Source organism: Pteropus alecto, unplaced genomic scaffold (genome assembly GCF_000325575.1).
Source record: "Pteropus alecto unplaced genomic scaffold, ASM32557v1 scaffold75, whole genome shotgun sequence".
Classification (NCBI taxonomy): Eukaryota; Metazoa; Chordata; class Mammalia; order Chiroptera; family Pteropodidae; genus Pteropus; species Pteropus alecto.
This window is the reverse complement of record NW_006440638.1, coordinates 2,016,378-2,031,292: the sequence shown is the minus strand read 5'-3', so window position 1 is coordinate 2,031,292 and position 14,915 is coordinate 2,016,378. Positions and strand designations below refer to the sequence as shown.

General features: G+C 39.9%; 1 protein-coding gene across 1 annotated transcript in view; it reads left to right on the top strand.

The window, feature by feature from the left end:
- PAQR9 (progestin and adipoQ receptor family member 9) overlaps nucleotides 1–1,377 on the top strand; it is a 1,597-nt gene extending 220 nt beyond the window's left edge. Inside the window, 1 exon segment of the mRNA XM_006927106.2 lies at nucleotides 1–1,377. This exon segment is cut by the window's left edge and continues 25 nt beyond it. Coding sequence (XP_006927168.1) covers nucleotides 1–913 — 913 coding nt within the window. The 3' untranslated portion in view covers nucleotides 914–1,377.
- The last annotated feature ends 13,538 nt before the right edge of the window (nucleotides 1,378–14,915 follow it).

Genomic DNA, 14,915 nt, shown 5'->3' with positions numbered 1-14,915 from the left:
AGCCTCGGTGCTGAAGCCTACCAACGAGACGCTCAACTTCTGGACGCACTTCATCCCGCTGCTGCTGTTCCTGAGCAAGTTCTGCCGCCTGTTTTTTCTGAGCGGCCGCGACGTACCTTTTCACCACCCGTGGCTGCTGCCCCTGTGGTGTTACGCGTCGGGCGTGCTGCTGACCTTCGCCATGAGCTGCACCGCGCACGTGTTCAGCTGCCTTTCGCTGCGCCTGCGTGCCGCCTTCTTCTACCTGGACTACGCTTCCATCAGCTACTACGGCTTCGGCAGCACGGTGGCCTACTACTACTACCTGCTGCCTGGCCTAAGTTTGTTGGATGCCAGAGTGATGACCCCTTACGTGCAGCAGCGCCTGGGCTGGCACGTGGACTGCACGCGTCTCATCGCCGCCTATCGCGCGCTGGTGCTGCCCGTGGCCTTCGTGCTGGCGGTGGCCTGTACCGTGGCCTGCTGTAAGAGCCGCACGGACTGGTGCTCTTACCCGTTCGCGCTGCGCACCTTCGTCTTTGTCATGCCACTCAGCATGGCCTGCCCCATCATGCTCGAGAGCTGGCTCTTCAACTTGCGCGTCGAGAACCCCACGCTCTTCGTGCACTTCTACCGTCGCTACTTCTGGCTGGTGGTGGCTGCCTTCTTCAATGTGAGCAAGATCCCCGAGCGCATCCAGCCTGGCCTCTTCGACATCATTGGCCACAGCCACCAGCTCTTCCATATCTTCACTTTCCTCAGCATCTATGACCAGGTGTACTACGTGGAGGACGGCCTGCGCCAATTCCTCAAGGCGCCGCCTGCCGCGCCCACCTTTTCAGGCACGGTGGGCTACATGCTGCTGCTTGTTGTCTGTCTGGGGCTGGTCATTAAGAAGTTCCTAAACAGCTCCGAATTCTGCAGTAAAAAGTGAGCCTAGGCCTTGGAGGAGGCTGCTGGTCTACCTACCTGTTTGGAGTTTCTATTGTTGCTATTGTTGGTTTGTTTTCAAGTTTTGTTGTGTTTCCTTCTTCGCTCAAGGAGGGTGCTGCAGAACCACAGGGGAGAAATCCAATGTGATAACGGGTCTTCAATGCACCTTAGGGCTTTGGAAGAGGGAGGTGGGTCAAGCAGGAGGGATAGGGCCACTGGTTTTTGCCCCGGACAAAATTCGGGTAGTGTCTGTGACATCCAGGGGTTTTTCTAAGGCAGCAAATAAAATCCCAAATAAAATCCCAAATAAAACCCCAAACTTTGATTTTCTGCTCGTCTTCTGTGCCAGCGGTAATAACAAGTAGCCCTTGTGAGGTCAGGTATGCAATAAAGTGGGTAAGTACTGGATACTTCCATTTCGGTCTGAGGAATGCTTGGATTTGTCAAAAGAATAGAGCTTTGTAGGAAAAGGGCACAAAGACAGCCCAGGGCTTAACCTGCTAGAAAATGCATGGAATGTGAACACAAGTTAATTATAAAATGTTTCTCATGTTATTTAAATAGTAATATATACAATGACTTTTCCTAACTTATGGAGCCTGTAATATGCACTGACTTTTCTTTGTCGTGTAGTTTTGACTTTTGCAGCTCTTCTGCGTTGTGTACACTTGAACTGGACATCAGGGCAAGCTGCTTGAGAGTTCTCAACTACTTTTTTAAACAGTGTTTTCTGAAGGCCTGTGTGTGTCAAAATACAACTGTGAATTATTCTACCTTAGTGACTCTGGTTAAACTATTGGTGAGGAGCTCAGTGGTTTGTATGGATCCCAGATTTCTATTTACTGTAATGTATTTCACAAAACCCATTTTGTTTTGTTTTTAATCTTATTATTTTCTTCTTTACTTATTTAAATTGCCACTGGAATAAATGTGCCTTTGAAGCAATGCCCAAATGACTGGTCCTCAAACATAGGAAAGAGCAGTTAGAGTAAGCTTTTCTTACTTTACTACTAATCAAGGTTTAACATTCCACCCAGGAGGTTAGGAAAATGGTGTTGGTTGTAAGTTTTTTGGTAGCACCAGAAATAGCTTACCCAGGACATGCAGATCATTTGGCTTCTCTACAAGGAGAAGGAGCCAACTCACTAATGTGCCTGTGGTTCCTAATGCAGCTATCAGGGAAGGTGAGAGGACACTGTTCTAGCCTGATGCCATCTATCCTTGCTTAAAATTAAAAATTCAATACTCAGGAATAAATGAGGCAGTTATATTATAAAGTCAAGAGCATACTACTTGAATTGTAACTGAAATTTTTGAGTTAAATAAGGTTATCATTGCCTAGTTAAACACTGAAGTCTCATTTGGATTCAGACTATGGTCATGAATGGTGATCGTCCTAAATCATGGAGAATGCATGAACACACTTCTGAGATCCTTTCTAACAACCACATTAGCCAGTGTTATTTAAGACATTTTTTATAAACGCTAACCTTTACTTGAGACAGCACAAACCACTGAGGTAGCTTATTTAAATACTTATCACACTTCCCAACAGGTCCTTTTGGTTAAGAGCCAAATAAATCATTGAAAGGGAAGTTTTGACTTCATGATATAATTTAGATCAAGCACATAAGGTAGATGAACACTTATCTCAGCACTAGTAGGCTGATGTTCCTAAAAAGATTTTTGTTTTTGTTTATGCTTTTAATTGCTACTGTATTTATAAACAAGGAGGCTTGGCAGAGTTCCCTGGAGGAACCAGTATCCTTGTGTGTTAATTCGAACACAAAAATTAACTTCATATATGTCTATATTTAATTTAGAGCCTCTTAATGGGATCGTAAATATACTTTGCACGTTTGCCGATGGGTGTCGGTGTCTCACCTTTTGCAAAGTGCAAGGAGATTCCTATTAGATTGCAGTCCACGTGCCAGCCCAGGCGCTGCCTACCACACATGTCATTCCTCTCTGTAACTTAATTCAATACATGCAGTCAAGGGCAGTTATGGAGATCAGAATATTTCCACGTGCAATCTTATTTGCATATATCATTACATTACTGTCTCTTCTAGAGCCCCAAAGAATGTTTGGAAGCTAGAAAAACTGGTTGATGAGTATTTTGTAGCTTCCTTGTAAAATGGGACCTCCCCTTTCGGAAGGTACTTTCAAGAGACAGACTTTTAAAAGGGTCGATGAGTTTGAGAACAAGAAATAAACCCCATGTTTGTCATTTAAAATTTCTGTTGGAGATCTGAGTCTGCAAACAGAATTCATTTCCTGCCCTGTGTCTTTGTCCTTGAGGGTAGGCAACATAGGTAACATACGGGTAAAATCATACCCATATCATTTTCAAGTGATTATGATACATGAGCTCAGTAAGGTGACACAGTTTTCCCCTCAAAGGTTTCAGCACCCAGTATGTCCCAGAGAGAATGAGGACTCACTTTCCTTCCCTTCGCCTTTTCCTCTCTCCCCTTCCCTTTTCCATACCATCTTAGTTTTTACGAACCACATATAACATTGACAAAAGGACATTCTAGTGGAAAATAATGGTTTCATTTTAGGTCATGTTTGCAAATAGGTTCCTTATACATACATGAGACCAAGATGTTTGTGAAACTATGTATGTTATTTGCTAAATTATATCAGATTTCTGTCAAGATAAATGATATTTTAGAATCAGCAGATATTTACGAAGTCTCCACATTTACATGGAACTGTCCAGGCATATTACATATTTGGGGGGTAATATGGTCATCAAAATAAAATAGCTTTAAAAATATTTTTTCACACTCTCCGTTTTGCTACATCTTTTAAAATTCATTTTTACTTTATTGTGTTCAGCTGTTTGAAATGTAGGACAAATGGTAAATAAGAATGCACTCCATTATCTCTGTACAACCTATTTCGGCAGTAGAATTTTGAAGCATATTATGTAATGCATTTTATTTTTACTTGTTAGTCATAATCTAGATGACATCTCAAGAAGCAGCATCATAGAGTCATGCCTGGGAAATGAAGGTGTTTGACTTCATTCAATGCCTGTCACCATGTGGGTTGGTCTCTGGGGTTGACTCATGCTTTTTAGTTGACTAAAGGGGGTTCCTTTTGTCCCTGTCCTCCTTGCGGCTGCACCTTCAGCTGAAGAAGATGACCTTCCCAGAGAGAGGAAGTGAGTTCTTTGGTCATGTCATGACTGGCTTGTAAAAATAAATGTAATCTTTTCCACTGGCTATACACTTTCTATAAATAGCCCAAGAATAAAGTATGGGGCTTCAGCGCTGGCCAGAGTGGCCTTCACATGTATCCATTCATAAATCCTGTCTGTAAGTGCTTGTAGTCAAAAACCATTTAGCCTAATTCATCATGCTACTTCAGAGGAATCATTTCTAAGAATACAAAATTTGTGGGTAGAGGTTATTTTTATAATTTTTTTTCTGATTTGGTGCTGAATCTGAAGGCTAACAGCAATAAAAACAGGGATTTTTATCTTCAAATCTCTTCACAACTTTATTTAGTTAACCTGCACAAAGATATAGCAGAAGAAAGTTATAGGAGGAGTTATCTCCATTTCAAGGTTATACCATCAGTCCAAGGAAACAGACTTAATTTTTAAAATTGGCATTAGAATGAGGGGATGATTGTATGCTTGATTGTGAATGTTTACTAGTTTGCACGGCTATGGCCAAGCACAAGCACTAATTGGAGATTATATATGATATATATGGTACATATATATATATATGGCATATATGTTATCTGTATGTTATATATTTTTTAATTGACTACTTTATAATTGTAAAATAGAGTGAAGTAAGATATGGCTATGCTCGAATTTAGGTTATAAAATCTTATACAAAATGTTATCAGCTACTTAAATAATTTTTATCATCTTGGATTGTTCTTCATCTGTTTAAGTCTGCCAAAGCTGACTTCACTCTGTCAATGTCCTTTGAGTTGATTTTCATTCATTCATTTATGCAATCCCTTTAGTAATCATTGAGCACTTACTGCATGTTAGACATTCAGCAAGGATCCAACCACATTATTACAGCCATTACCTTTTGTCTGCTTGTGGAACAAGGGTAGGAACACCAGAGAGGCCCTCAGGCCAGGCACCAAACTCTGATCTTGGCCATAAACAGAATGTCCCAAGCCACTGAGTTTGGTTCTTTTCTCCCATTTATTTGCATAAGAGTAATACATAGAATCTTATTTCAATTAACATGTACTTAACCACAATCAATTGCCTTTTTCTTTTTTTTCCTGTTTGCTTCTAGGCCTTTGTGAATTTAATGGTTAAAAAAGAACTAGAAAATTCAATGTACAATCCAGGTAAAGGGTTGCTGGCATATGTACAGAGTTGAAAATTTTATCATCACTACTAGTTAACAAAGACACTAATACAAGTCACTTTTGGAAGGTTTATATTATTCATAACATTATGATGTAAGGTTCATCCAAAGTGCCTAGAATGTGATATCAAGTGTCTGAATTTCATAGATAGCATAATTAAGTTTTTATGCTTACATTTCCAAAGATAAATGTTCTTTAGCCTTTTCCTCCTTCAAGGTCTTTGTGTTGTAATCTGTGAAACATGTCTTAGAAAAAGAATCTGGAAGATATTATAAATAAAAAGTATCAGACGTAAAAAAGGAAGAAGGTATGAGAAGGGGAGAACAAGGAGGATTAGAGTCATACAGCCTGAATGGAACAGCAAGTTCAACTGTGTACAATTTTGCCTGAGTTTTAAATTTTGTCCCTAGAAAATCATGTGAACTCCTATGGCGAGGAATTTTATTTGGCAGCCTAACCACATCCTACAGCTTTTGACCTGAGCACTGGTGCCCCAGTATATTTTGAGCAGTATGCATACTCCTGGCTTAATGTCCTTAATTTGTTTTCATACAATTAGGGCATAAGGCAAAGAGGCCTTAAGGAATAGCACCAGCCAATTGTAAATCACCTTTTGAATCATTTTCTTGAAAGATTGCCCATATTCCCTGTCACATATCTTCTGACAAAAAGCGAACAAGCCTAGACAAACTGAAGAAGGAAGCATTCATTGGTTGAAGCTGAGAACCATTGTATTCCTCTGTGAGCGTCTACCTGCCTTCCTATTGATGGTTTTACTTCTTCGGTATTACAAATAATTATTTCTTAAATGTGAAAATAGGTGTCAGATCTTCTTAGCCACTATTCCAAAAAGCTAATACAAATTGTTGTTAAAAAAGGACAAATGTATTGCACTTCTGGTTTACAGATTTTTAACCAGTTTGTAGGCTTTTTTGTTTTGTTTTAGAACGGTTTCTTAAGAGTCTGTTCACAAGTTGCAGAATTAGAATGTTTATTTATAGGTCAGGGGCCAAGAATGCTCATTGAACTGTTAATTTTGGTAGGATGTGACTTTTAAAAGTTCTGAGCATATACCTACATGCAACAAAACGCTCACTTATTTACTATTGAACTCAATGGAAAAATAGCCTTTTTGAAATTTTGAAAATGTTCCCCCAAAGTATTGTGCATCTAAATATAATGCATGAACTTTAATACTTTTTGTTCTTGAATAATCTCTGGAAGCTATTCCAAACATGGCATTTCTTAAGGAAAATTTCTTGAATGTGCTAAATGTGTAAAAGTTGCAGGCCACCTTTCTCATGCCTTACAGCTCCACCTAAAATATGCAATAAGCACTCAAATAGGAGTGGAGGCGTGTTTAGTTGGTTATTTAACCATGCTGTGGAGATGGCCCTGCTCCTCACAGCTCACCACAATACTGAGAAAAGACAGGAGAAAAGACACCATGTAAATAAACCCTTGTTTCTAGATGAAGGGCATATGAAAACACATTAATTTCATCTCTTCTTTTAGGTCCATCTCTAGTTAGAAAGCATAATCTTTGTAATAAGCTGAATGCAAAAACAAAAATAGGAAAAAATTTTAAAGAAGTATTCTAATTTTATATTTTAAAAGTTTATAATAGCAATGTGTTTGTAAAAACAGGCCTTAGCACATAGATGAGAACCAGCGCTTTTTTGAAAGCCTCATCTTTGTCCTGGGAGTTTAATCACCTTGAGCTCTTACCCAAATGATGAAGACCTAGTAGGTCTTTAAAAATGTAAATAATGTGTATTTTAAAGAAGAGTAAAATAATTTTTTTAAAAAAAGAAAACTGTCAGATATGTTATAGGTGTGTAACAAGGCTACATTTACATCTTTTTAAAAACTTCGTTAAATTCACTCTCCCAGCAAGGCTTAGCACAGAATGTCTGTTTTTCCACGAGGCTGGTTTTTTGTTGAGGCTATGAGCAAAATGATTCTGACTAAGCAACTGAATGTCAAGGCAATGATGGGATGAGATACAGTTCACTTTGATGAGGATATAACCACCATGAATAATATGGCCAAAAAATCCACAGCCCTGGATACTGCTCATTGTTTCTTTGGAGTGGAAAGAAGAATAAAGAATACGTGTTATAGCTCTGAACTCTCTTCATTTCATCCTTCTCCCAGACCATTGCCACTACCCTTGAAGCCTTCAGTTTCTACAAACTCAGGCTTGAAGACAGAAGGTTTCTAAACAGATTCCATATGTATTTAGGCCTTCTCAAACCATTTGCCTTATGAGGTTCACCCATTTCTAAACTAAGTAAATATGGTTGCTGTACTCAGATTTACAAGAATGTACAACCAGCAGGTCCCCTTTTGCAGTAAAGGGCATTAGTTAAAGCACCATACTCATTTTTCCTCTCAGGTCAGAGGCAGAGGGAGGATTTAACAGTGACCAAATAGATACCTCCTTGTATCAGGTTTGTTTGTTTATTTCATTTAATGATGATAATGGAGGGAGAAGGGAGTAAAGGTTAATATGGGAATGAAGGAAGAAACAATCATATTTTCACACTGCTTGCTAAATTAATTTTTAGGCTACCCTGACTCTAGTCATCACCTACATCCGAAACAGCTGTATTTAGCTAGCTGGAAGGACTTTCTCAGGATGTGTGAACCTCCATACGGGGACTAAAAGGTGGTTTCAAAGCATCAGCGTATTCTGCCAGAAAACATTATTTATTCATAATTCCACATTATCTTGTAAATTAAGCAAAATAATCCATAGAAATATCACTCTGGTCAGTTTTATGCATGTTGCTGAACAAAATTGTGATTCGTTTCTGTTGTGTAGATTGCTATGATTTCGGTTTCCTGAAACATTTGTTCTCTATGGTCTTGAATATAAAATTCTGTATAACTGCATTTTTTTTTTTTTGCTGAAAAACAAATGTATGAAATAATAAATTATAGAGTTTAGGACTCTATTTGTATGCCTCTGTGTGTATGTTCAGAAGATATTCTTCAGCTAACAAATCATTCCTAAATTAATATTAAGTATGTATAACACTAATAAACACAATAAGAAAAAACAGTGTTCTTTTTACAAAAATCAGCAAGCAGTGAGAAGAGTGTAAATTTGTCCCAAAGAAGCACTCTTAGTATATTATTTTATACTTTTTAGTCAAATGAAATAGAAAATTCATGAGTTACTTTGAAACCATATCTTCCAAGAAAATACTTACGAATCCAGGTAATGAAGCTTTCTCTTAGACCCCTCTATTTTCAAGAGCACATGTGGTCCATGGACTTCTGTTACAACACAGCTACCCCGGAACCCTGGTGATGTGTGTGAATTTGCAGTATCTCTGTCCCAAGTAACCCTAACAAGGGAGATCTAACTTCAGTTCTTAAACTCTGTGGTGATTGCTACATCTTTAAATCATGTTGACCCTTGTTTCAGGCAGGTTTTTTTTTTTTTAGTTTCCAGAAACAGAAAATCTCTCAAGCACAAAAAGCTCTGTAGGAAAAATACTGGGGAGTTCACAGATGTGCAGAGCTGACCACCTGTGCCTCAGGAAGGACAGGAACAGTGCTAGAGACTCAAACTGGGAATTCTTGCCTCAATTGAGCGGCTCTTCAGGGCACTGCTACAAGAGTGAGCCAACTTCAACTTGGTTTCTGGCCCTGTTCTGTCTGCCCCCAATTTAAATTTCTAGGAAAGAGTATCTGATTAGCCTTGCTTAAGTCGCATGGACTCTTCTGGCATCAGGGTGTGCTCCCATTTTGGCCGCACAGTATTTCTTAGGCCATTCCTGTCATCTGCCTATTTGCCTGAAGATCAATTTCCCCATCCTTCCCCTCATCTGTTCTGTATCGGAGCTGATTTTAGTTTCCCTTGCTTTTTGTTAGGTCCTGCCAAGGGAAGAAATGGTGGAAGATTGAATGAAAGGAAGAGGGAAGAACACAGGGATTTATTTTTCTCCTTCCTTTCCTACTCTTCCTTTATGGTTCCATTTTATTCTGGGATCCTCAGCCCTGGCTGCTGCTTCCAGTCAAAGTATAACCCTGAGGGAAGCCAGCATAAGAGTGAGTGGGGCCAAAAAGAATAAACCACAAAGGGAAACTTGATCAATCTGTGCCTGAAGCCTACGCACTTTTGGACTTTTCCTTATGTGAGACAATAAATAGCTTTCATTTTACAATCCAGTTTAAGTTGTATGTATTCCTTGTAACTAGAAGCGTCTTAACTGATCCATAAGGTTTGCTAATCTTCCGGCCATAAATAAGAGTATTTGCACAGCCTCTATTCCAACTTTACTTAGCTAGTCCTACAATTTAGGACCTGCATATTAGATATTTGAAATACATCATTTTTTTAAAGTACAGATTTGTGTAGGACTCAATACTGCCCATTGACCCTTCTGTGTTGCCTGAACTGCTTTCTCTCTCTCCTGTTCTTCATTGCAGGTATTTCATACCTCTGACACTCCCACTCCTACTTTCTCCTCAATTCTCTGATTCTATCACTTCCCATCTCTCATAAATCACACTCTATCTATTGCCCATTGTTCTCCTGTATGTTCAACTACTTTTATTCAATAAGATTCTTCCTATGAACATTTAAAAATGTACTATTAGTCTCTCCTATCTTCTAAAAAGAGAAAGTAACCCTCTCCCCACTATGTCACACTCTAACGATATCCGCCTCTCACCTCCTTCACAGTCAGGCTTTTTGCAAGAGTGGTGTACACTGTCTTTGTTTTCATACTTCCCACTCATTTTTTTCACCCACTGCATTTTGGCTTCATTAATCTCACTGGAATGGTGCTTACAAGATTTCTAACAACCTCCTTCTTAACCAATGGACATTTCTTAGATCTTTTTCTACTCCTTTCTCATGAAGCTCTTTCCTTGGCCCTTGTGACCTGATACTCTCTGGGTTTCCTCCCATCTCTCAGCCTACTTTCTTAGAATTTCCTTTGCTTGCTCCTCTTTGGCTGTTCATACCCAAAGTCAATTTTCTCAAAGTGTGAGCACAGACTATCTACATTAGTATACTTTAAGTACTTCTAAGTACTTAGTCAGCAGCTTGGTTCTACCACTTCCTGTCAGCTCCCTGGCTCACAGCAGAGACATTGTAATTCTTGTTCTGGGAAGCTCAACCTTGAACCTATTCCCCCATTCCTTCCAGTGGATTTGTAAGCCAAACAATGCTTGCTAATAAATCCCCTTCATCCCCAACTAGCTTGAGTGGATTCTGTTGTCTGCAACTGAACCCCAATTGATACAACAGGTAAGCAGAAAAAGATGGTGTTCAAGAGTGCTAGAAATAAGAAGCCATAGCTCTTTACTCTCCAACCAATCACTGTCAAGTAGTTTGCCGGGCTTCTGATTTTTTATCTTCGATTTCCCTTTGAAGACAAAGCAGGTTATGGATCAGGCAGCTTCTTTAGAGAGTTTGGATCTATTTCAAAGCAAAACAACAACAACAACAACAACAACAACAAAACACACACACACACACGTTAGGAAGAGAGTTACCTATAAAATTTTTCCTTAATGTCATCTTAAAATAGAAGAGAGATGCAACATGAAAACTTGGAATATGTGTCAAGTGAAACAATAAGTGGCATTCCCACATATCAGCATAGTTTATAGAATTTTTTATAGAGATTCAGCTCCTAATAACCAAAATCCATTCAATAGAAAGTATATACAGAATCATAACATTGAATAGGAATTGTATGAGTCTTTGAACTAAAAGCTTAATTGTAGTCTTCCATTTCAGTGAGAAGAAATCAAAAGTGGGCCAAAACTTCAGCAGCTGCTTGGTTTCTTCTTTCCCTGGACAAAGGTACTTATCCCTGTAATGTATCCCCTGCTTCTTCTAGGAGTACCCTAAATTTCCTTTTAGGAAAGCCCCCTCCATGGAACTTCGGTGGGACTGCTTTCCCTGGCTATGGGTGGGCATGTGACTCAAGGTAGGCCTGAAAGTGCAGAGCTTCTCTGGATTCTAAACTTTTCATGACTTATCTGCAATACGTCCTTATGCAATCTATGAACTAACCCATAGTCTTCAATAAATTATTATTTTTTATTATTATTTTCCCCCCTTAAGTTAGCTGGAAGGTTTCCATTTTCTGCAACTAAAGAATATAGGCTGAGGACTTCTAATTTCTGATCTGGCATGTAAAGAGTGTAGAAGTTGCCATTCCATCCTAACAATTAAAAAGCTGAATAAACTGAAAAATCAATGACTCTTCTTAGATCCATTAGAGAAGTGAGATCACAGAGCAAACCATTGTCCTCAAAAGTGGAGTGACAGACAGGATACAGAGAATTACAATTTACCACATTAGGAACCCACCTGCAGAAACCTCTGCAGGAACCAGTACTGGGTTCCTTTTACCTGGTACATCATGCCCGATTTTCAATAAAAAATTCAAGACTACTAAACTAAAAGGCATAAAACATAGTTTGAAAAGACAGAGCAAGCATCAGAAGCAGACGCAGATAAGGCAGGATGTTGGATTATCAGACTAGGAACTTAATACATGCTAAGGGCTCTAATGGAAAAAAAAACAGACAATCTGCAAGAACAAATGGTTTATTGTAAGTAAAGAGATGGAAATTCTAAAAAAGAATCAAAAATGAATGCTAGAAGTCAAAAACATGGTGACAAGTAAAGAATGCCTTTGATGGATTCATTAGTAGACTGGTCACAGCTGAGAAAAGAATCAGTGAGCTTGAGGATAGGTCAACAGAAACCTCCAAAACTGAAAAGAAAAAAAATGGGGGCAGGGAATAGAATATCCAAGTACTATGGGACAACTATAAAAGATGTAGCATATGCATAATGGTAAAACCATAGAAAAAAGAGAGAAAGGGACAGAGCTTACTGACTGATAGAACATTCACTCAAAATTTGCAACTTGAAAGGAGATTCTACATATAGATATGACATGACTTCTGAATCATTTATAAATAATTCCTCTCCTCTCTTTCTGAGAAGATCAGTTCCTGACCTCCAAAATTTTTTTCTCAAGAGCTAAAGGAATTCTTAAAAGAAGGTGGAAATTTTAAAAATCTGATTATTTTTGCAATTTACAGGTACTTTCTAAAACCATAGGATTAATAAAAGAGGTCCCATATCCTGCCTGCTCATATAACTTCCATCCTTCCTACCTTGAACCTACATAACTGTAAAAATATATGTGAAAAATTGAAAAGTAAGGAGAAGGCATGTGAACATTTACCTGTACAAAATGCAATTCTCTAAGAGCTACATTATTAATTCAAGATGACTTGAGTGGGTTTTTACTTCAGCATTTAATTCAATGTTTCACTGTATTAGTTCATCCTAAGCCACTATAAATCTGTTTTGACGATAATCTATAAATATCATTTAGAGTTCTTTCATATTCTTATTTTAGTGACAGAGAGATGTCATAAAGTACAAAAAAATAAGTTTAAGGAAATAAACATTTCTATAGATATACATATATAATACACCAACTACAAGGTAATGGTCATACCTTGCATCTAAGGCAAGAAAAAGATGCACATTTTCTGTTGTTTTGGTTTGATATTTTCATTTTCACTTGTTTTTTAAAATGTTTTTATTTGGATGTTTTCTTTTTGTCGCTTTTAGCTCCTAGAGAAATGGTCAAATGTAAAAGACGGCAGACGCGAAATCCTGTTAGAAGCTTCTAATTTTAATTTCTGGTGCTGATTTATCACAGAATCACATAAAGGGATCCAGGGCAAGTGGTATAAATCATGGTGCCTCCCTTTAATTTTATTGTACAGGTGGAATCTGGCTAAAATGAATTTAAAGAGTTTAAAAGGAAAAGTTGAGGGCATTAGCACCAGGTGGCAATTTTACACTGTCTCCTCATCCTGTTTTACAGAATCCTTTTAGCCTCAGGAACATCATTCGCTCGATTGTGGCAGAGGGAGCTGTTCTGGAAGGATGAGTCACAGCTGTCTTGTGAGTCAGACTCAAGTCTGGTGAAGATAAGGTTCTCCCTTTCTTGAGCATAACAAAACAGGGCTTGTCATATGAATACTAGGGTACCTTTAAAAATAAACCCTATTCTCCCCGTTCTTGCTGTTCAGTCCCATAAATAGTTCTGAAAAGATATATGTCAAACAGCCCTGTCGCTTGGCTCCCCCCATAAGTGCTGATGACTAGTCACAATCCCGTCTGAGAAATCCCAAAGAGGAAACAAGTGCCCTCCTGAAAAACCGGAGGCTGCATCTGGAATAGTTGCCCAGGTGTACGGGTATCTGAGTGACCAGCTTGGCTTTTGTGTTTGGCGCTTTGCTCTTATTGTCCATCCTGCGGCCACGGAGCTGGATAGCTGAGCGGCCTGAAGTTCCTTACAAGGAAGAAAATCCTGGCCCCCCAAGTTGAGGATGTGAGAGTGGGGATTCTGCCACTCCAGAATGATACCTAACGAGCTGTGGACACACACACATACACACAGGCGCGCGCGCGCGCCCCAAACTCAAACAACCTGGTCACTGCGAAGTGGCGAGATGATCCCTAAGAGTAAAGGTCCCCAGAAAAATCTCTTTCAGAACCCAGTGAGAGCGGAAGGGGAAGTGCGCCGGCGGCGGGGGGGGGGCGGGAAGGGGGTCGCTCTCTTGATTTCCGCGGGAATTCTTGCACAGCCGACTGGGTTTCAGGAGTATATCTCGAGCAGCCAGGTGGATGCGGGGTGTTTTCCAGACGTAGGCGTGAAAGGGGTCACAAGAAGCAGGGGCTGGGCGAGAGTGGGCAGCGGCGCCATGAGGCAGGGCTGGAAACCATCGAATGTTGGTCCAGGGATCCGGGCGCAGGCAGAGAAGATCCTGAGGCTCAGCGAGGTCAGCGACTCGGCCTTGGCGGGCTGGAGAGGGGAGGAGGCCGGCCTGGCCCGGAGCTTGGCACTGGGTGGAGTGGGCAGGTGGCTAAGTTGAGGGCACCCGGCCTCCAGGTTCCTGGCCGGGGCAGGAGAGCGCGCGGCGTGGTCGCGCTCTAAACTTCTGCCTCCTCCTTCCTCTTACTGTGGCTCCTTTCCTCTTGCATCATCATTACCTGGATGGGGTTTGACTTCTCGCGCCATCATTTTGTAGTCTTGTCATCTTAGGAAGTTACTTGACCCCTTTAGACCTCCATTTCCTTATCTGTAATATGGGCTGGGAATGTTTTCCACTTCGTAGTAGTGTGAGGATTCAGCGAATGAATGTACAGCAATTTCATTCAGTGCCTGGCACACGGTAGCTGTTACGTACATTTTAGCTAGTGTTATAGTAGCTCAAACTCTTAACTCACAACACACACAATCTGTGAGGATCCTGGGGACATGTGTGTACTCTAGGGGGAAAAAACTGGAATTGAATTAACTTTCTATACCAATGTTGTCAAACAGAAATATAATGCAAACCACATAGGTAATTTTCCAGTAGCCACATTAAAAGGGTAAAAAATATCAGATTAAATTAATTTAGCCCTCTATATCCAAAATATTATCATTTCAGCACGTGGCAGTAGCCATATTTCAAGACCTTCAATCTCCCACGTTCTGGGCAGCACACCTCAGATTCCTTTTCATCATCTCAAATGACACCACCACCTTTATCTATTGATGTAGCCACCCCTGCCTCTCCTCCCCACATACACACAC